Raw genomic sequence first — 23,294 nt, forward strand, 5'->3', positions numbered from 1 at the left:
TGTTTCACAGCACTCCTCTCCTTCTGTCTCTCCATGCTCTCTCCCTTCTTTTGCCCACCTCCCTTCTTCCCAACCAGCCGTTTCGCTCACATTTCAAAGTAGCACCTAGGCCACGGTTTGTGAGATCTGACCCTCGTTCACTCCTCATCACCCATCATGCCCTCTCCAACCATCCCTGAATTTCCATCTCACTCTATCATGCACAGTTCTGCTCTCCCGCTCTCTCTCTCTCTCTCGCTCTCTCTGCTGCCAGTCCTCCCTCCCTCCTTTTCTCCCTCTCTCTCCCTCTCTCTCCAGGCCCCCTGTTGCTGCCTGCTACCCTGAGCTGTGGTGTCGAGTTTGGCTAGAGTCGAGAGGAGCAGCTGGGCCAGGCTAACGGGGAATGATAATGACCTCAGAAATCTGCTCCTCGCTCCACAACAATAGGGTGCTCAGTCTAGTGGAAAATTGTGTTCATCAGCTAGCTCTGCTCTCTTACTAATTGACATTGCCAAATATTTTAAGAACAATTGGAATGCATGGCCGCAAAGAAATGAAGATCTTAATCCGTAGACTCTCCCCCCACCCTTTCTTTCTCCTGACCATTCGAGAACCCTCTGTCTCCTTTATTTCCTTTTGATTAAAAAATAAATATCGCAAAAAATATAAGAACATGCAAACTTTTCGTGTCATTATCTGCCTCATGTCAGTGTTGTGATGCTGACACAAAAGGCTTTTTCATGTGGCCTGTCAATGGTGTTAGGAGAGAGAGAAAGGGGAAAAAAGGGAATGAGAGAGTGGAAAAAAGGACAGAGATACTCATCAGGGCATGATGAATGCCCTCCACCCCCCACCACAAAACCCTGTCCTGTGCTATCCAACACAGCATGGCTGTGGGAGAAAAGGCAATCTGTGACAAGTGTATCTGTCTCGAAATACTAATCCATATAACGTTTGTTTTGTTTGGTTGGTTTTTTTATAATGAGCAAAAAAAAGACAGAGAGAAAGTTAAAGAGAGTGAAGAAGAAGAGACTTACTGTAGAAAGACTAGGGGAGGGGGTAAAAGTAAGGGAGGGAGGGGAGGCTAAAGGAAGATTCTTCTGTCATGGTATCATATGCCTGGTCCTCCATTTTTAATGAGACAAAGGTCAATGTATTCACTTGCTCTTTCACACGAAAGGCACCCCAATCATGCCCAAGTTAACTTGTTCAAACAAAGCAGCCTCCTACCCGGATCCACTGTTTGTATGCGTTGGTTTTTTGAGAGACACGAAAAGACAGGAGAAATAGAGAGAGAGAGCGAGAGAGAAAGAGAGCGAGAGAGAGAGAGACTCATTCCAGAGGAATTCGGCTCTGATGGAGTCAGACAGCTGTCACCCTCCCGCTCTCCAGTCAACATTCCCATCACAGGCACAAAAAACAGCGTGCCATCCTGCCATTCAGCAAATAGTTTCAACTTTCGTGAAAGGGAACTCAGCGTCAATAACAAGGCTCTGGCTCTCCAGCGGACTGAGTGACCAAAAGACTCGCCTGAACCCTTCCACCGAGCCAAGCACGGCTCCCCGTATCACACAGGGTTAACACAGCACAAGATCACAATTTCCCAATTAAAGCAATGACACCTTCCAAGCCTGCTGAAGAGATGTCATACTGATGCATTTAAAATATTAATATTCAAACAGGCTGCCTACCCCAGCACAGCATCCTTCTGTTACGGAAAGATAAATATTATGTTTTAATTATAAAAACATAAAACAGAAATGGAGAGAGTGATGAAAAAAGCCCGTCCTTGCCAAGGAGGCTTGTACAGGAGAAAGGTAAGCAATGTTTTGGCAAAGACATGGAATTAAAATCTGGTTGGTATACTGCATGCAGTTTACTTTCTCCAACCTGTTCTCTTTCCTTCCCTTTCTCTCTCTCTCTCTCTCTCTCTCTCTCTCTCTCTCTCTCTCTCTCCCACTACATTGCTCTGTGTTGTCTCCATAACCAAGCAGGGAATCCTAACAGGATCATTAAGACATAAAACAGACTGATAAATGTTTCATAAGGACTGCCCGGTGACAGCCTCAAAGGAGTACGGGCATTACAGAGAGACAACACGCTCAGCCTTGCTTTTATATACACTTTGGAATACAATTGGAAATTTAAATATATTGAAAAAAAAATGCTAATTCCCACCATGGGTAATATTTACAAATTAAGTCTAAAAAGAGAGTATAAGAAAGGATAAGAAAGAAATATAGAAAGAAAAGTAGGCATGCGAGAGATAGAAACCAAATGAGCTACTGAGGGGGAAATAAATTGGCCTTTTATATTGTTCAAGCATGCACAAAAATACTAAGCCTACATTTATCCAAGGCGTGTCAATCAGGCAAGCATTCAGACAATTAATGCGCTGAATGGGGCTTTTATCATTTAAGGACACCAGAGCCCTGACCTACTGTACTGAAATACGCCAGCATAATGAACTCGCCTCACACATTATGACATCTTTTCACTTTTTTTGTGAGCTACCACTAAAAAAAAGAAAAAAAGAAACAAGACAGACTGAGGCTGGTAAAGAAAAAATGAGTGATTTATATTCGTGCTTGAAGAAAAAATAAAAACATGAAGAATATAAGCAGACGGAATAATAATGAAAAGAATTCGGGATATGAAACATCTTCAAAAGTAAAATATATAGTAAGTGATAAAGTACCAATTGAGTGCCAATGGAGGATTAATACATATCATATAAATATATATATAAATATAATATAAAATAATATAATATAATTCAATAAAAAATTATGTAATATAATATAATATAATATAATATAATATAATATAATATAGAACACTTATAATACTAAATTCATAACAATAACAATAAATGTAAATATAGAAATCTTAAGGGAATTTGAAACTCTGGACGTTAGCGCACAGTAAAAAAGAAAACATAGGAAACATTTGTTTGAAAAGTCTGAACAAATGAAAGCAAGAACATTTTGGTTTTATTTGGACTTTAATTACGCAGCAATTACATTGTAACAGTAATTCTGCATGTGTAATTACCCCTATTGTAACTGCATAATTAGATGAATATCCATGCTTTATAACCTAAGGCATCCGTTGGCAAAATCCAATTTCGATTTGTATGGCGCAAGCGCTCCACCGTCATGTTGGACAGCACTGAGGACCAAGGGATATGTAATGTAATCCTCGTTTGTGTTAAAATGCTCTTTATCCCTTAAGATTTTCAGGAGGAGGAAAAAAATTATAAAAGGGTGTTTATGGCTATTTGAAAAGACCAGGAGAAGGAAAAATGGGACACAAGATTGAATATGCAGGTAATAGGAGATTACCTTTGTGTGAGTTAAGGCCTCTTTTTACAATTAGATTGATGATGATGATAAAGTTTAAAAAAAAACTTTTGAATGAATAGAGGAATATTAGCATGTCGTCAAAGAAAAAAGTCTAGCTGACCCTCAACCCCGGCAGCCTTTTGATAACAACACTGACCTCTTCCTTTTCATTCACGCTTTTGTGTGCATTCAGATGGAATCAGTGTATTTGGAGATCTGGCTTTGACACCCCTGCCTTACATAGCATTACTTCAGGTTTCAATAGTGCCTGTTGTGGCATTCAGAATAAACTGCTGTTTAAGGCAATCTTTGCCTCGCTCTTTCTGTCTCTCCATGCTGTCGCTCAAAGGCCTTCCATAATGAATTCAGAAACACTATCAAAAGTGGAGCCCCCCTTGTTTATAGAGCCCAATTCCGAGTAAAGAATCTGAAATAACAATGGATTCCTTCCTCAGTCAAACCAATCTTGTAATAGTAATAAGAAATGAAAGAGGAGATGGGAGGAAAAAAAATGTAATAAAGGAAAAGATAGAGCAGACGTAAAAAGGGCTAGAGATTCCATTGAATAAGAAGCATACATTTAGGGTTGATTATTGAGAGGGAGAGGAGAAAGGTCCTTAAAGGACGTTTCTGAGGCAACTCTCTCTCTCTCTATCTCTAAACAAGTGTAGTGTTAAAGACAAAAGCGATTGTGTCGACCTTCTTTCACAGTTGAGATGTTATTGTTGATTACTGTAATTCAAGTTTAACTCAAAATTGCAGTGGGTAGGTGGTTTAGAGGTTGGCAGAGCTTGTCGAAGGGAGGCTGGCAGATAAAGCCGCTGTGTGTTAAAGAGAATTTTTTTTAAACGATAAAAAACCTACAGTTGAGAGAGGAAGTCTGTTCTCAAAGGATGACAGCAACAAGTGAGATATTAAAAGTAAAACAGAGGTATATAACCTGCCACATCCTGTTGCCTAATTTGCAAACACATATGTTTGCAAGCAAGTGCATACCGTAAAAAAAACAACAATATGTTTCAAAAGTCATGAAGATGCACGTTTCATAATAAATGAAGGCACACAGAAAAATGTGGGGTTTTTTTTTATTCAATCATTAAAGGGTTATTTTCCAGTTAGTTTTTATTATTTTATGCAACTAATCAAACTACTATAATATTAAAGCTTTACATGAACTCGGCCAGTGAGTATAATGCTGCTTCACTTCCTCCCTTTGCAATTTTTACCTGTAACTTTGTTGTGGGTTCCAAAAAAAAAGGGTATGCTACAAACAGAAGCAGAAATATGTTTGCACCATGGCTTTACATGTTTGAATTCACACGTCTGAGAATGTATCAGCTTCCCTGGTCTGTCACAGCTACACAGAGACCTCAAGGTCAATCTTAAGACACAGCTGTGTCAGTGTGGGGACTGGTGGGGGGTTACTGGCATCACGCCCTTAGCACCTAAGCAGGATACTGACATGGGGATTTCAAATGGTGATCACACTTTAACACTAGCAAGGACAAAGAGAGAAAGACAGAGGGAAAAAAAAGGAAATGTTAAGAAATGTTTATACCTTAATGAAATGGGGCATGTCATAAAACAACCATTACTCAGACGATTAATCAATCATGCTTTAAGAAATCTTTATGTGGGGGGGGTGTTATGACAGTTGAATTATTAAATATATGACTATGTCTTAGTACAGAAACACAAAAGCTCGAGCTGAATAAATTATTATATAGTTCCTGCTTATAACCAGATAGCCAGTGTAGGTCTTCCTGACAGTTTTATAATAAAGCAAGATTTCACAAGAGTTTATAAAATGGCATGAGTTAAACATCACTGTTTTAAAGTACTCGTAAAAGAGATGCAAAAGACATCAAACTTTCCGCATTAAAATTCATAGCATAATTACTTTCATATCACCCCCCTCTCTCTGGTGAAATGTGTTTAGGTTAAACCATCTCTCTATAAAAAAATAGGCTTTATCTTCCTCTCATTTTCATTAATTCCTAATTGGGGTTGGGGTTGTCTGTTATTATGACTTAGATTAAAAATAAGCATAGCCCATTGCATGTTCAAACCCATCTCACTACATGAGGGTGATAAGGGAATAAATAAACAATTCCTCCTGTACTGTTGAAATTAAGTTGCTTAGAGCCTTGAGCTAAACTACAGCCTGTGTTATTTTTTTTTTCCTCCCCTCAACAACTTAAAAGCACATTTACCATGCAAATGGAGTTCACTTTTTTTCTTTTGACCTGCTTTATATGTATATCTTTAATTAGTGTCTTGTTTAGCTTAAACCAACTGATTATCACATAGTCATGACCTAATTATCCGACAGGCTGCATAGCTGCAGTGTTCTTCTGCGAGAAATGCAAAAGTTACCTTTAAAAACTTCTGTAATCATTAGCTGCAAATTCTCTTAATCCCACTAAACACACTTTATGTGCAGGAAAAAAAAGCTTTGTGTCACTCAGCGGTGGTAGAGTCACTGTCTCTTACTTTAACATGGAAATGATTTAATCATTAGTAATTGGCCATGTCCTCAAAGCGCTTTCATGAATTTTTACAGTGATATCTGAGAAGTGGATGCCATGTGTCTTGTCAATTTGTATCATTAACTAGGCATATAGTCTAAAGTAAAACGGGCGATTGATTGGCATTTGAAGTGACGTTTAAAGTCTCCAGGTCATTAGTGAAATGAGGAGCTAAGACTTGTACTGGCTTGAGCAATAGTATAAAACAAAACTTATTATTTGATCCACTCAACCCGTATAAATTGAATATAAATATCAGTTCCTGTTGGAAATGATAACAGTATGTAAAAATGAACCCCTTTGTTGCACTTAAGTGGGCATAATCTATTAGTAAGTATCAGCAATAAAATGGTTTTACCTGAGGAAGGGGAAGAAGGATGAGGGCTGTCATCCTGCACACTTCCTGTCTGGGAGTGGCCTCCTCCAGCCCCACTCTCCTCTGTCACATTGGATGAGCCTGGGGTGGTGGAACGGCTGATAGACTGCGACTCAGGGTCACTGGCGGATCCACGCCTCTCATCTAGGCCATGCTGCAAACTGTCTTCTGGGCGCCGGTCTTTGTTGTGCACCCGAGAGTGGACCACCATCTGGTGGTAGGTTCTGAATACTCTACCACAGTCAGGGCACTCAGTGGGCTTCTCTTTCATGCTGGCTAGACTGTACTCGAGCCCCTGGCCGAGGCCCAGGCCACCATGGTGAGGCAGGAACTCACGGTGTCCATCAAAGCTCCCAGCTTCTTCCTTCATTGACAGCATGCTTGCACCAGTTCTTACCCCATGGAGGGCATCAGGGTGGCTTTTCTGTTTTAGGCACTCACTGGAATCTAAAGTAGAGTGCTCATGTTTGTCTTTCCCAAAGACCACTATCCCAGCAGCACTAGTCATTTCTTCCTCTTGCACATGGGCACCATGGTGCTGATCTTTTGGCATGAAAGAACGCTCCATGGCCATGCTACGTGCCATGATCTGCCAAGCCTGGTAACTATTAAGTGGATCCATTTCTGCAACCTTTGCAGCTGCTTGTAAGCGCTCCATACAACTCGACTTTAGAGGAGGCACCAGGTTCAAGCAACCTAAGAGTGAACGCTTCTCATTCTCCCCCAGACCATGACTCATACCAGCCATTGGTCCCAACAGCTTTCCCAGCATTTCTTTCTCTTTCATTGCTATGCCAGCCTTGGCCAACATTTGGTGTTGTTCAGCCAGGCTCTGCTTTTCAGGACTGAGAAAACCACCTTGCAGACAGGAGATGTAACGCGAGTACAGGTTGGCATGAGCTTCTTGTGCTAAGCTGCTTATACTGTTGACAGAGGGCCCATCTTGCTCAGCTCCACCTCCAATCGGCGGCTTACTCTTAATGGCAAGCTTGTTGAGATGCACCTTCATATGATTTTTTAGGAACCAGGGCTCTTTAAAGCGACGTCCACAGATCTGACAACAGTGCTCGAAGGAATCCTTGTGCTTGCGCATATGACCTTTCAGGAACCAAGCCTGGCTGAAGATCTGGCCACAGACGTCACATCGAAACTCATTGGCAGGCTTCTCTCCACCACCAGCTCCTGCTCCCTGCCCTTGGCAAGACTCAGCAGTGATGTGTGCCTTCTCCACGTGGCTGATGAGGTCTTCTTCCTGGGAAGCAGCAAACTCACAAAGAGTGCACTTGTATGGTTTATGAAGAATGCGAATATGGCGCTCCAGCTCCTCACGCTTTTTGAACTTGCCTTTGCAAAAGGTACAGCGGAAGCCTACGGCTGGGTTAAGTGCCTGCTCATCTTGTTGGTTAGTGCCTGCTGGCTTAGGTGAGGCAGAGGGTTGTGCAAGCCCATCCGATGTGCCTCCCAGACTTGTTGGTGTTAAGAGCCCACATGCAGAGCCAGGCTGTTGCTGGTTTTGGTTCTGCACACCCAGGTGGGGTGGAAGCGATTGTGAAGGCTGCAGCAAGCTGTTTCTCATTTGCTTATCACGGAGGATAGCGCGTTCTTCAAGCTCATGAAGAAGTCGGTTTTCTTCACGTACACGGCCACGACCTTTTCCCAAACTGCCCAACTTGTGGGTACGTAGGTGAATCTTAAGGTTGCCCTTCTGGGCCGCTCGGTGATCACAGTAGGGACACTTGAAGGGCTTCTCACCGGTGTGGGTGCGCATATGCAAAGAAAGGATGCTATTAAAGCGGAATCGCTTTCCACATAGTGGGCATGGATACTTCCGATTCTTGCGTGCATCATCTTCTATATCATTCATCTGAGACATGATTCCCAAATTTTGTCCATTGAGGAACTGCTGCAGGTCGACACGACCATTGAGGCCACCAAGGGCACCTGCATCCATGTTCCGGTTGAGTTGATTGGCTAGCAAAGCCATCTGACTGCTAATCGGCTGACTTGCCAGTGCAGCATGTGTCTTCTCATCCAATGGGGTGGCAGCTTTTTCCTCCGGGATTTGTTGGCGGCTTGGAAGGTCAGGAAAGGCGTGGCCAAGTTGGGCTGTCAGCTGATGCAGCTTTTGACTGATTGGGTAGCGGCCATTAAGCATGGCACTGGTGATATGGGTGTCAGCATCTGGGACTGCTGAGGACACACCAAGGCACAAACTAGAGTCTTCCATCCTGCATGTGTAATGAAAAGAAAAGACAGAGATAGCATACTGTCAGTACACACCTTTGGATAGCTTTAAGGCAAAATCTATTATTTGCAATCAATAGAAAATCAGACATGAGAGTTCAGGAACAAAAAAAGAAGGTAAAGCAGTAAGAAATAAATTTCAATTAAAAATTCCCATCTAAACATTGACACTACTTTCATCATTGCAAATTATATCTACTATTTGTAGGAATGTACTTGTGAAGGCTAATTTAACAAAAAAAAAGTTTTTTGTTTTTTTTAAGAGAAGTATCATAGTTGTTGTGCTTGGAGTTCTGTTTCCCAAGTAAACAAAATCCCAAGCAGGGTTTGGCACAAAGACAAGCACATTATATCAATCACTAAAGAAGGTGTAGGTGTTTATCACTAACACTTTAGTAATAAAGTGCAACTGAAATGTGAATTCGAAAGCTAGAAAACAAATTCTTCTCACACGTTTCTCTGGTGCTTTTTACGCAGTCTGCATGCGAGGAGGGGGAGAAATAGTTAATAGCGATGACTGCACTACAGTGACGAGTGTGAAGAAAAAAGTGAGTTTATCTCCTTCTGATTTATGAAGTACTACATGTACTCACACTTGGGGGAAAAGCTGTAAGTCTCAGAACTTTTTTCTCAAACAGTAACACAATTTTTGAGGCAATAATTACCCAGTAAACATGGCAAGGCACTGCATAATTAAACTACTTGGGCCCATCCTATCAGAATTCCTCCAATTACACGCCTTAATGAAACAGAGCAGGGCCATTGTCATGAAGCCGTCGCAATGCTACAATTATGATATTAACAATAGCACTTAAAACCAAGGGGTTACTCCAGTAAACACACACCCTTATCTCAGTGCTGCGACACTTGTCTTGGCGTAATTTTTCATTAAGAGGCACATTACGTTTGATGCGAATCACTTTGCTCTCGCCTTCGTTTTTATTTTTATTCTTCCCCTCTCTCTCTCTCTCTCTCTCTCTCTCTCTCCACTCTCACTCTCATATGGCTTCCGATGAGTAGAAAACAACAGTTGGCATTATTGAAAGGGTTCCCAATGTATCAGAGGCTTCCCAGGCATTTAAAATGGCCACAGAGCAGCTCAGTGCACCATCAGGATGAAATGAATACACAAGCAGAGTCTGTTGTCATCTGGCAGGGTTGTGAAAATTTAGGATGCTGTGTGCTGTCTTAAGGAGGGATAATGGTTTCGCAACATTCCCCTGTGACAAACAGGGTCAAGCTTCAAAAACAATAACGCAAGATTTGCTTTAGTCAACAAAATATTGTATAATATCTCATTAAGCTGATTAGTATGCGGCTTAGTAACAGTGGCCATGTGCTATAACACATGACTGTAATTATATTAAAAAATAAATAATAATAATAATGATTTCAAGGCTGACTGCTAAGTGTTAGCATGAGAAACATTCCTTTAAAAGTCAAAGGCAGAGACCATTACAGCTATGGATATAAAGCACCTTTAGCTAAAAAACAAAACAAAAAGAATTTCACTAATGCCTGTTTCCCATCGCTCTCTCTCTCTCTCTCTCTCTCTCTCTCTCTCTCTCACTCTTTCTTATTCTATCTCTATCTCAAACTCTCTATTACACACACATTCTCAATGTGTGATAGGGCAGGGAACTTGTACAGCTTGGTCATTAATAAACCTTTTAAATGGTGCAGATTGTCCCAGTTTACCCCAAAGGAGAGCTAATGACTCAGCATCCTGTCTCCTCAGCATGAGTCGGGAACTTCAGGATGCTACTTTCTCTACAAGCATGTGAATTTTATAGTGCCTAGTGTTGTACAATATTTTATATAAAGTTATCCACAATAAGGCACAAACAATAGATCATAAAAAAAAAAAAAAAAAAATTCAAATAAAATCAGCCGTACATAGTTGGCGTTGTTTTAGCAGTGGGCGTGGAGCACATATTTGCTGACACTCGGACCTTAAGGGCTCTAATAAGGGCTGCCTGTTTGTTAGCTATTTACTCTTCCTACGCTGTGCTGGACGTGAACTCTTATCGCGCCGACATGAATAAAACACTGTGGTCACTTCCAGTTTGTGGTGAATGCATTGTGGGCTGCTGATGGATGCCATTTCACGTTGTCCCTCTGCTACATCTTTGAGGAATGTAAAGAAATGCAAGCATTGGCTTGGAACAATGCTCTGTAGGTGTATTATGGATTTAATGACTGGTTATGAACACACTCACGCGCGTAGGCATGCGTGCTGCAAAAATCTACATTGCTAAGCGTTTTCTGCATGAATTCCCGTATTCAGCAAAATAAAATTGGAGGAGTGAGTTAAAGACAAACATAAATTACTGATGGGTGAATTTGCGCAAATGTGGCCGATCAACTCAATTCAAATATTCAGACGAAGTCAATAATATCAGGCTGATATTGTAGTTTTACCCCAGTGCTCATGACTCCAGAGTTTCTTCAGCCAGAGAACTGTTAAAATTGATGTTAAAATTAGTTTGACTCGCTTTTCGCTGTCCCTGCAGATATTAGATGAAGGCTCTTTGAAAGTGGCTGCCATGCGCCCTGCTTTCTGCAATAGAAATGTAGGATTTCAGCAAGGCCTGATGAGCTGTTGCTCATTTGGAGAGATAGCAGCTTGCCCTTTTCTTCAATTTGATTTTCTCCTTTATCTTTACCATATAACAAAGGCAGATAGACAAAAGAACATTGTGAAATGAACTGACGAATCCAGTTTGTTTTTGAACATACCCTCACTGACGAGTGTATGCAAATGAAGCACATTAATATGCTTTTCTTGCTCCCAAGTCATTCCAGTTTTTTCTTTTTTTTCATATTAAAAAAGGGCATTTCTTATGGTTAAAAATGTGACATGTACTTTCGGAGACATAAAAACTGTTTCTCTTACACTTGTATATACAGGCACACATGCACACACACACACACACACACACACACACACACACATGCACATACAAAATGCAATCTTTTAAAAGGCCATCCAAAAAAAAAAAAGGCTCTGTGGGAATACTCAGTGAGAGGCATCACTATGGTGCAATTATCTACAACACGCATATTTTCCACAGTATAATCAGAAAAAGCTCGATGCCAGGAACCTTATCTCTAAAGAAACATAGAAATTAAAACCTACATCATATTAGTGCTCTTACATTTGACAATACTGGCGTAGTTAATCCATAAACAATAACAGTCCCAAACTGAATCAGGGTTAATTTTTCCAAAAAATACCACAGATATCATCACAACATTTATTTATTTATTTATTTATTTACTTACTTATTTATTTATTTATTTATTTATTTATTTATTTATTTATTTATTTATTTATTCGTTTATGGCAATCCACTTAATTTAAGCTTTTTTTGTAGTCACTTTCACAACAAAAAAAAAGAAAGAAAAGAAAGAAAGAAAGAAAGAAAGAAAGAAAGAAAGAAAGAAAGAAAGAAAGAAAGAAAGAAAGAAAGAAAGAAAGAAAAAAAATTTAATTTATATCAGCTTTGCAGATTTGATCTGTAAAATCTATAATGTCCTATAATGGTTTCCTCTATTATATATCTATGCACCATGACCCAGATAAAAAATAAAAGAAGCACAAACATCAGAGCTTTGATCTTTAAAAGAACTCAAGCTTATCTACATCTATAACTCGCCGAACGTTTAGCCTAGCCTCACCTATGTGCAAGAGTGCCATTGGTGGGTGATCCAGAGCAGACCCACTTCCTAACTCTTCATTCCTGTGGACCCTCGATTTCCTTGTTCGGGTCTGGGACGACCGCTCTGCAGCTGTAAAACTGAGACGAGGTCTGTGTGTATGTGTGTGTGTGTGTTTCTTTTTTTTCTTGTACCTGCCACACGTAGTCTAAGAGCAGCCGCACGCTCTAATTAATGCTAACTTTCTCACCAAGCTTTTTTAAAAGCCACCGAGACTTCCTCTGTTGGTGCGTTCTCACACGGGAGCCAGTGGCATGCATGTCTGTGGTTAATACACAGCCTTTCAAGCAACACGGCAAAACAACCGGATTCGTGTCTTATCTTATGCTTAACTTTCTGTCTTGCACTGCAAATTGCTTTGCACCACACACCTTAATTAGAAAGTAAAAAAACGACACTGTGTATCCTTGTAGGCCTTTTGTGTGTGTGTGTGTGTGTGTGTGTGTGTGTGTGTGTGTGTGTGTGTGTGTGTGTGTGTGCGTGTGCGCATATTATCTCATCCAGTGACTGCCAGCACCTGTGCTTAACATGCTTAAAATATATTATTACCTTTGCGGATTAGGCATTGCAGCTGCGTCATGTGTTTACAATAGACTTTCAGGCACAATGTTAGTCTAGGCAACACTTGAGACTAAAACTTTTACCTTTGCTGTTACTAAGATGATCGTGTGATGATCGTGCTAAACGTCTTTGATCTGATTGTGGTTTTACACAAAATGAGCAGGATGCATTTATACTTTCAATCGCAGGAATATTTGCTACTTCAGCTCTAACCTCTCAGTCTCGAACCAAACACTCGTGCACATTCGCATTACTGATTCTGTTTGTTTTGCGAACTATAGAAATTGTTCCACAAACATGGAAAAGTTGGAACACACGAAGGTGAGGATGCTTCTGGTGGAAACAGCAGCCACAGATGATAGCAGTGAAGGTAAACTGCACAAAACACCCAAATGGACAAAAAGCATTAACCCTAACATTGGATCGCATTTGTAAAAGTAATTTTTTTTACCAATATTCTGTTAAGTAACCGAAGCACGGGATCATTAAAGTCTATTTTGCACTTAGACCATTTAGACAAACCCCAGGGAACCAACCCCAGCCACTCTTAGTGCCGGTCCCAAGACCGGATAAATGGGGAGGATTGCGTTAGGAAGGGCATCCAGCGTAAAAACGTGCCAAATCAAACATGTGGATGATCCGCTGTGGCGACCCCTAATGGGAGAATCTGAAAGAAAGTTTATTTGCTGTTAGAATAACCTCCACACTTCTGGGAAGATATTTCACTAGTTTTTGAAGTGTGCTTGTGGAGATTTATGTGAGACCTCATTCAGCCACAATGGTGTTAATAAAGTCAGGTACTAATGTAGGTGAGTTGAGGAGGTGCAATACCTCAAAAAGGTGTTCAATAGGGTTAAGGTCAGAGCTCTATAGCAGGAGATCTTCCATTTCAAACAACGTAAAGCATATCTTCATGGTTCTTGCTTTGTGCACAGGGGTATTGTCATGCTGGCACAGGTTTGGGTCTCCAAGTTTGGGTGAAGAGAAAACTGTATAGGTAGGCCTCCTCTATAATACTATACTCCTATTTTTTAAATAGATATGAAGTGAAGAGTTGGAAGCCATTTAATAAATAACTTATTCAGATCAAATAGCTTTGGTTTATCTGTCTGAGAGAACATGCCTGAATTATTTTTTAGAAAAAACAGCTAAATAAAATGGTTACACTATGATCCGATGACTTTATGTGCTCGTGTCCTTGAGCTGATCCCTGCCGGATCTCACAAATCAGGATGAAGTACGTAAGTACTTCTCTATAAAACACACACCACTACAACTGAGCCTTGAATTGGCCCTGGAAAAGGTGACTTTTTAAGAACATCTTACCTCACAAAAACCAAAAAAAACTATTTTTCTGCATGACTTTAATTATACAGGTATGTATGCTCAATTTATTTTATTTTTTTACATTCTTTCATTTAAAGAAAGGAAATAAGAAACAATCACCTAATCATTCGGTTAATGTAGATCATTATTGGTTATTCTGTAATCTTGAGTCTGCGGTATATTGATCAAAATTCATTGACTAATTACTATGAGGTGCCGCGTTAATTAATTATAATGGAGGTCATCATCATTAATAAATCAATCATTATTTACTCGGTATAAAAGTCAGCCCAAGTTCCACATGGTCATTAATGACTTTGAAATAAAAAATGAGGTGAAGAATTTCAAAAGTGCTGGCCATATGGTGCATATCTAATGCGAGGATATGATGTGCATGCTATGTATTTATGGACGTATGGGCCGAAATGCACAATAGATAAATCATGAGCAGATCGTGGCTTGAATCCCACTTTGTGCATATTAGTGTCTTAGGCCTGACTCTCCCTCTCTCCTCTCTCTCTCTCTCTCTCTCTTTTTTGCTCTCTCTCTTTCTCTCTCTCTGTTTAGTCTATTGCAGGTGGTCTTCAGAATGCATCTAATTAATCCAATAAAACGTGCCTTGTTTTTCTTCCTCTCGATGCTCTTTGACTGAACTGGATTATTAGTGGCTGTAATGAGGCATTAAGGCAAGGTTCCCAGCACAAGAACTAAACTGAATCAAACGCAAAAGACACACAGGCTGAAAGAACAAAGCCATTTTCATTGTGGCTCGTCACAAAATGGAGGTGGTGTTTGTGTATTTGTGGTCACAACAGAAAACAGTGTGTACGGCCTAATTATAGAGGTATGATTGCAGATTCTAGAACGAGCCCTGTGTAACAGTCATGAATATATTTGGCTTAGGGAATCTTACTTCTTTTGCCCCCCCCACCCCTCATTTATCATAATTTTCTCTCTCTCTCTCTCTCTCTCTCTCTCTCTCTCTCTCTCTGACTTACACAATATATCATTGAGGAGGTCTTAAGAGAACTTTTCAACAGGTAGTTCAGCTTTCAGCTCATCTCTACAGATCAGTATGAAGCTGCGGAGAAAAAAGCGAAAGGAGGAAGAAAAGAGAGGAAAAATGCTGCTCTTTTCATCCCTATGTCAGACAGGCTTGTTGGGATGCCAGGGGAGGCAAGATCAATGGGAGACCAGAGAATTCCCACAGTTCATTGTGCTGCTTCACGGCATCATCATCGTCATCATCATCTTACGCCGGTCAAAAGCTCAAAGCATCCCTTTATGCTATCTATTCACAGTGTTATCCTGAAGTACAGCAGATGTACTGTGCGTGTGTGTGTGTGTGTGTGTGTGTGTGTGTGTGTGTGTTGTGCAATGGTATTCACAGCAGTGTGTGGGGACTCCTGCCTGTAGATTTTACGCTGTGTGTAGAGAGGAAGATTAATAACTTTGAGCATTTGTTAAGCAGACAGCAGGCTGGAGAGGAGTGTTGGTGGGGGTCTTGAAATGAAGATGTGTGGGGTGCTTCCAAAAGGTGTTCCTCTCACATACAAACATGTAATGAATACACGTGTTTACTGTTTTCTCTGATTAATAGAAGAGTCATACTTTCACACTGGGTTTGATTGCAAGTTTTTCTTGTCCAAAAAAAAAAAAAAAAAACTGTTGAACACCAGAAAGGTTTACATTTATTTAAGAACAGAAAAGAAACCTTAATTGCTCAAATTTGATTTCATGCACCAGGAGCATGGACATGGTTTCACAAATTCATAATTACACATACAGAATAAATTGAAAAAACAAATTATAAAAGATTGGAGTAGGTGTTAGATAAGGTTAGGGTTGGATTTCAGATTAGTATTCTGATTGTCCAGTCTGTTATGGCTGGATTATGTCTCCTTTTATCTACACATACAGGAGGGTCACAGGTCCTCAGAAATTTGCATTACATGCATTACATTACTATGCAATAAATACAAAGGTAAATAATAAGGATAGTATCTCACCATGGGATATTGCGTTCTGAATCACACAGTAAAACTGTTATTCACACGTCATACATGTGAAACCGAATAAAGCTTTGTGTCTAAAATCACATACTCAGTGTTTCAGACAGTACACACAGTGGATTTTATATTATGCTTACTGCTTGAACTTAAAAAGCCTCTTGTGTAGTTTACAAACGTAACAAATTATCGCTTTTGCGTTCCATCCTACTGAAATTTCGGTTCTCAGAGCTCGGATCATGTTTAATACTGTAGAGCGTTGTGCATTTTGACTTGGAAACCAAATGGACCAGGAGGTTTTGAGTGAGCCGTGCCAATGAATAGTTCATTCTCTAGATGTTCATAAAGTATGGAGGTGAGTGTGTGAACAATGGTGCCCACATTACTGCTGCTTTTGCATGTATATGGTGTGAAATCAAGTGAAATGTTTGAATTGATACAGTTTTCTGATTAGCACAGTCTATTTTTGAGCTAATCTGAAAATATGGGTCCAAATTAAACACGTTTCTGAAACTTTCTGACCAACGTTTTAGTAATCCCTAGTGTGTAAAGTGTAAAGTGTTATGCTATTTGTTCAATTCCAATCTAAGGATTTGATTCAGTTTTTATGTTATTTTTTTTCAAGCCCATTTGTAGCATGTGTGTTTCCTAGCAGGTAGGAGCAAACATAGCTTACCTTTCCCGAAACCTTCAAATGTCAGTATAACCCCTGAATAAGTGAATATCAGAAATAATTGCTGCTTTCTTTTCGCCCATGCTGGTTCTGTTCGTATGAGTTTTGCATAATGACTTCAACAAGGGGTGTTGTTTTGACAGGTGGTGAAATCAAGTCGGGAGGAGAGGGAGACAAGGTTCAATTTAGTTTGTGAATCTTTTAATTGTTGCATGGCTAATTAAAATAAAAGCATGTGGGAAAGAGAGAGCGAGAGAGAGATAGAACAAATCTCCTTAACACGCTACACTATTTACAACTGCTTGTGTGCATACATGGGCTCTAAATTGTGTCTTCAGGCAGTTAGATGTATGCACAACTGAAACAGAGAAAAGAAAGCGTGCGAGAGAGAGAGAAAGAAAAAAAAAAAGATCCGCTCCTACTTCCATGTACTCACTAGCTCTTCATAACTGGAGTCACAAAACAAAACAAATGTATGGCTAATTAGAGGTACTCATTATGGAAGGCAAGTCGAGTAATTATTTTACATCACGCCGCCATTAATTGAATGATTCTTCAGTGTCTTTTGAAAATCTCTTCGTTTTTTTTTTTTTTTCCTGTCGCGTTCTCTTTGCCTCTTACATGAAAGACGATAAGAAAAGACAAGACCATAAACAGGTAGAAGAGCCATATGCTCTTGACTGAAAAAAAAAAAGCACTGCTGTCATGACAAATGGGCTTTTTAAATATTGAACCGCTGCATGTCTTTTTAATACTGGCGGTGTTAAATCTGCTTTGTGCCGCCACTTTGATAAACTCCCCTCCCTGGCGAATCTGAAAGTTTCATTTCGAAGAGAATCTCTCGGTCACGCCCGTTATGCAACTGTTCTGGGTATGTCCATAAAGCATGCTTTTTAAAAGGCACATCCTGTTTAAGAAAAGCCAGTAATCTTATCAAAACCATCAGGAAGTCAGACTTCAGTGGAAATGCGAAGCAATTCTTTGCATATGTTACAATATTTTTGTACTGCTATTGTTTTCAGCTGCGAGTTGTACACAGGCCAAATGATAATGCAATGTTGTTGTTTTTTTTCTCCTCGCCGTACAATCAACATTAGTCATAATGTTCATATCTGTCAGTCACCATGGAACAGTTTAAGAGAGAAATGGAGGATGTACAGAAAGTGCTCTTGCGTTAAGAGCAAATTGTGTTTTAGTGTAAGCTAACCAAAAGTCTCTGGAGAAACAAAAAGGGTGGAGGGCCTAAGGGAGAGCAGGGTTTTGAAAGGTCCATGTTTACTTATCGCACTTCGTAGGAAATGGTGTGGCTGCTTAGTCCAGGACAAGTGCAAAGCAGAAAGACAAAAAAAAAAAAATGGGACCAAACTTTGTCCTACCAGCTGCATTACACTGTGTATTGGGATACAGGTAAGTGTTTGATGTCGAAAATAGAACTGGTCAACAGCGCTTATGTGAAATCTGCTCCAGACGTTTAATCTGTGCAGGTGCTTCACAGAGATCTATAAACTTTCAAAAATGAATACGGTTCTGCTTCAGAGTCTGTGTATCTAATGTTTCTGGAAGATAACTCAGTAGTCAGTTTGACCTAGAAATACCATCCTGCCACACAATGCCCACTGCACTTTTAGGTTGGAGAAAGAGAGAGAGAGAGAGAGAGAGAGAGAGAGAGAGAGAGAGAGAAAGAGAAAAACTTTGGCCACAAAGTTGGAATCCAGACATCTCTTTACTTTATCCTCTCTCTCTCTCTTTATCCTCTCTCTCTCTCTCTCTCTCTCTCTCTCTCTCTCTCTTTATCCTTTCTCTCTCCCCATCTCACTCTCTCTCTCCATCTCACTCTCTCTCCATGATTTTATCATTGCATGCTGCCCTGTTTGACCTTGAACATGATCACTTACTCATCATCTTTCAAAGACCACTGTCACAGCCACAGTACAAAGAAGATACACATGAAAGTAGGCATAGAGTGAGAAAAGAAAGAAAGAAAGAAAGAAAGAAAGAAAGAAAGAAAGAAAGAAAGAAAGAAAGAAAGAAAGAAAGAAAGAAAGAAAGAAAGAAAGAAAGAAAGATAGAAAGATAGAAAGAAAGAAATACATTTCTTATAGCTCTTTTTTCTTGAGTTCTTACATTAGTTAGGAGAAAGAAAGAAAGAAAGAAAGAAAGAAAGAAAGAAAGAAAGAAAGAAAGAAAGAAAGAAAGAAAGACATTTCTCATAACTCATTTTTCTTATTGAGTTCTTACATTAGTTAGGAGAAAGAAAGAAAGAAAGAAAGAAAGAAAGAAAGAAAGAAAGAAAGAAAGAAAGAAAGAAAGAAAGAAAGAAAGAAAGAAAGAAAGAAAGAAAGAAAGAAAGAAAGAAAGAAAGAAAGAAAAAAGATCCTATGTTACTTCTGTGAACGTGTGTTCAATCAAACCTTCAGTCATCTTTTCCTCTGTTCTGCTTGTGTTGTAACTGTCGTGTTAGTGTGTTGCCATGGCTGCACACGCCTGCTAGCATGTTTGACACTGCTAACCCATGCATGAGCGACGCTGGATAGGTTGTGACCCCCATGTACACTCCCACTGTCTGAAGCTCCACAGATGGAAGGATTTTATAGGCTGTTTATACAGCTCACACTGAGATTAATTACAGTACAGTCGCCATAAATCCACCAGTGGAGCGGACTGAGGCGTGGAGAAAAAAAACGAAAAACTCGAGAATGTTTACTGTTAAATGTAATCGTGATTCGAATTTTTTATTTTTTTTATTTTAAGCGTTTGTTGTATAGCAAATTGTTCAGTTTTTTTCACAACACTAGAGAAGCCTATGACTGAAAGCGCAGGTGGAGAATCGCTGAGGTATTCAGTATGACCGGGTTAAAGTGTTATTGCTGCTAAACTGCTGCCTGAGACACTTCAGAAAGCTCTGAAAAGAGACTTCATCAGCTCCGGCTTCTGACAAAAGCAGGAAAACCTCTCACACAAACACACACACATGCACACACACACACACACACACACACACACACGATTTACCAGCCTAAGGGGTTGACATTGCCACCCTGCCTACATCATCCACGTACATAGAGAGGCTTAATCTGTCTCACCCTCCGCCATTTCAGAAGACCCTGATTCTTGTTTGTGTACCCCTCCTCCTTTCTCTCCATCTTTCTCTCTCTCTCTCCTTCTCTTCCCTCGCTCTCTTCCCCACCTCCCTCTCCATATTTTCTCTCCTGCATCTGATTAAGTTAACAATGTGGCGTTATTTGCATGCTGATTTGGCGAGGTCCCTCTCCTCGCCGCTTGCTCTCACAAACACACAGGCTGGATGGCGGTAATGTGATAGCACAGCAGCCAGCCGATGCAATCTCTCCCCCCTTCAAACCCAGGTGCGCGCTATCCACTTCCCCCTTAATTCCCTCCCCGCTCATATTTTACTCCTCTTTTATTTTTTCCCTTCATCCTTCGGAGTCGTATAAGGGTTATATTATAATCAAATCTGGTTGCGAAAAGAAGGGGCGGGCAAAAGGGGGGGGGGATACGCTGTCTTTTTTTATTAATTATAGACCGCGGCTGATGCGGATGTATTCCAAAAGCATCTTCAAAATAGGTCGACATACAGTTTTCTATTCTTATCACATTTAAATGTCAACATGGTGCAAAGCTCTACAAATTAGTTCAGGCAGACTTCAACCCCCATTTAACATTTAGAGCTCCGTTCAGTAAGCCCCCAATGTGTGATTCAAATCAGTTTACACACACGCATAAAAAGAGAGCCATGCGTCTTTCAAACTTCTCATTTCAATACTGGTATTATTGCCAACCTTTGCCAAGTAATATGCTGGCAGGGAGAGAGAGAGAGAGAGAGAGAGAGAGAGGAGGGGGAAAAAAAGAGATATGATATAAAGCAACAGAAACAATGCATTAGCTTTCATGAATTATAGATCCGTCGTTCTGCACGAGATCTCGGATTTTTCTGCATCTATGCATACAACCCAGGAAGAGATAAATAAATCAGAATGCCACAGTCATTCTTTTTACAAATATTGGGATAATAATGTCCACATAAAACTCACGGAGTGTCTCATTTGAGAGGAAATCTATGCAAAATCCTTCCGGAAAGGCGCTTGTCAATAAAACCGAACCCCCCGAATTTTTTTTTTTTTATTTCACTCTGTGGAGAACTTTTATAAATATTATAAAGCTGGTATTGACTTTAGAGTGAGATATAAACTCAACAGAATAAATTGAAAGATTTCAAACAACACAGATCAATAATTTACTATGATTTAATAGCATAATTTCTGCCCTGGTATATTTTACACTAGCATCCGAATATTCTTCTGTTTCTCACCTAAAGTCTATTAGGGTTCATCCTGAAGGGTCATTTCTTAGCCTGGCCACCGAAACAGAGCGCCTCGGTTGCTTGAGTGACTCAGCATTACAGTGCGCAGCAGCTCTAGCCTGAGGGAACACGCTCACACCTTGAGTCGTTTGGTGACACAGGCTAAACACGACCCTGTGAGTCTGATCTACACCGCCCTGGAGGAGAATGGCTCTAGCGAGGGAGGATAGGATGTGCTTCTCATGCTTCATTACACCGCACTCCCTATCTGAGTTCTCCAGTCATCGGCATTAGGATGGAAATAGCCTGGATGAAACCCCTTACTCTCGTAAATCCAGCTCTCCACCAGAGACCACTGATTCAGAGAGAGACAGAGACATTGCATTCCAGGCTTTGAAAAAACTTTTCGAATTCTTTGTGAATCTGTCTCTGAGCAGTTTCCCCACTCCAGCCTAGACAGAGTTACTAGAAACCAGCAGAAGGTAGGTATACCAACCTATAGTCGGATGTGTTGACCTTCTATCTCAATTTTTAAACTGGCTGGCATTGTTCTGCCGTTACATCCCTATATTACCAGGGGTCCTAGTCACAAAAAAGGGGTCCATATGTAAAGCACCATCTCCTCAGTGGCTCACATCAGTTCTAGGCTGTTTAAAAGTGCTAATGGAGCCATTTTCTCTGTGTGTGCTCAGGGTGTGCCTAATACAGCTACGGCCAAATGTCAGAGGAGTTATATATCCCTTTATGCCCAGATGGGGCCAGAGGGGTTTAATTGACTATGGTGTAAAGTGAGTTGGAGTAGAGCATAAGAGCAAGATGAAGATGAATACCATCCATTATGAGACAAACAGAGCTCAATGGCGCTCCTTAAATTGGCAGGAAACGAAGATTCCCCAAAGTTAAAGCACATTTTGTCCGCAGAGTAATTATCGGAGTGAACTTTCTGTGGCATTGTTTCAAAATTGCAAAGGGTGGGGAGATCTTAATGTGTATGAACAATATAAAGCTGGTAATGGAAGTGTGATCTGGAGCCGTAAATTTATAAAGTCTGTGTTTATGGTGATACTGTACAGAGATCTGAAATTGTGTACCAAAGAGGAAAAAAAAGAGAACATATACCTCAAAGAGTTCTGTCAGGAGTAATAGCCAAAGACTCAATGAGTAGGCCATCCAAGTTAGAACAGAAGATGTCAGGACAGGGGGTGTGCATCACAAGTGAGAATACTCCAAATGCCTCCCAAAGAGCCGAGGCTCGTTGATGCCAGTGGAGAGCAAAGGCTGGCCTGTGTGACGAGCTCCAGTAGCTCAAATTGCTGTAGAAGTTAATGCTGTTAATGCTCGATGTGTCAGAACTGTTTTGGGGAGAACTTAATGTTATGCCTGATCAGTGGCCATAAAGTTGTGCCTGGTCGGTGTATGTAACATATTAACATCTGACATTGTACTACTATCATTTTCTGTCCTGTATTAATGAATTCCTTGTGAAACCAAAGAAATGTATTTCTTTGTAATAAAAATTACACTTATTTGTCTTCATTTTATACAAAGAATGGGTAAACTTTTGCTGAAATAAAAAGCTGCAGATTTGTATATTGTGTATTGTTCACACCTGAATACAGCCAGAGTGTGGATAGTGAAGATTTGGTAATGAGCAATACCCAGTGAATTCATCTTCCTATTTCTGTACTTGCAACACAATACTAAAACGATCGCGTTCCCTCAAAGCCGCTAGCCGAGCTACTCTCCGCCCTGACTGTCCGGTTTCCCTGTACTCAGCCCCAAGATTGCTTGGTGATTTCAAATATTCATCAAACAGAGGAGGAGAAGAGAGAGAGCCCTCTCCATCCCGCTGCAGTCCTTTACCAATTATTTTGAGTAACTGCTGACAGGTACTAGTCCTTTTGCACAGCCGTTCCATCTTCCCCCCTGCTGAGGAAGAAGCCGCTATGCTCCAGGGAAGAGAAGGAGAAAAGGAATGAAGGGGCTGCCTGCCCCAAACTCCATGCACTTTGATTTTGGCAAATAGTTGCTTGGCAAAAACCAGACATCTATGGAATCAACATAAGGATAATCACAAGACACGCTGTCAAACTGACAAATAGGTCTGAAAGAAAGCAAATACACAATAATGACTCATTAAGACAGGGATTTGGATCAACAAAGGGCCCATTGAGGACTGTCAGCAAACAACTGTGCTAATAAAGAGAGAAACA

General features: G+C 40.4%; 1 protein-coding gene across 5 annotated transcripts in view; it reads right to left on the minus strand.

Moving 5' to 3' along the window:
- znf536 (zinc finger protein 536) overlaps positions 1–23,294 on the minus strand; it is a 180,871-nt gene that overhangs the window by 86,966 nt on the left and 70,611 nt on the right. For 4 of the 5 annotated variants that reach the window (XM_046840201.1, XM_046840203.1, XM_046840204.1 and 1 more), the window contains one exon: positions 6,210–8,455. In XM_046840201.1, the coding sequence (XP_046696157.1) occupies positions 6,210–8,454 (2,245 nt within the window). In that variant the 5' untranslated portion in view covers position 8,455. Of the gene's footprint in view, positions 1–6,209; positions 8,456–12,152; positions 12,318–23,294 lie in introns of those variants that run through there. The other variant, XM_046840205.1, reaches the window with a different exon arrangement.

Source organism: Silurus meridionalis, chromosome 26, assembly GCF_014805685.1.
Source record: "Silurus meridionalis isolate SWU-2019-XX chromosome 26, ASM1480568v1, whole genome shotgun sequence".
NCBI classification, from domain to species: domain Eukaryota; kingdom Metazoa; phylum Chordata; class Actinopteri; order Siluriformes; family Siluridae; genus Silurus; species Silurus meridionalis.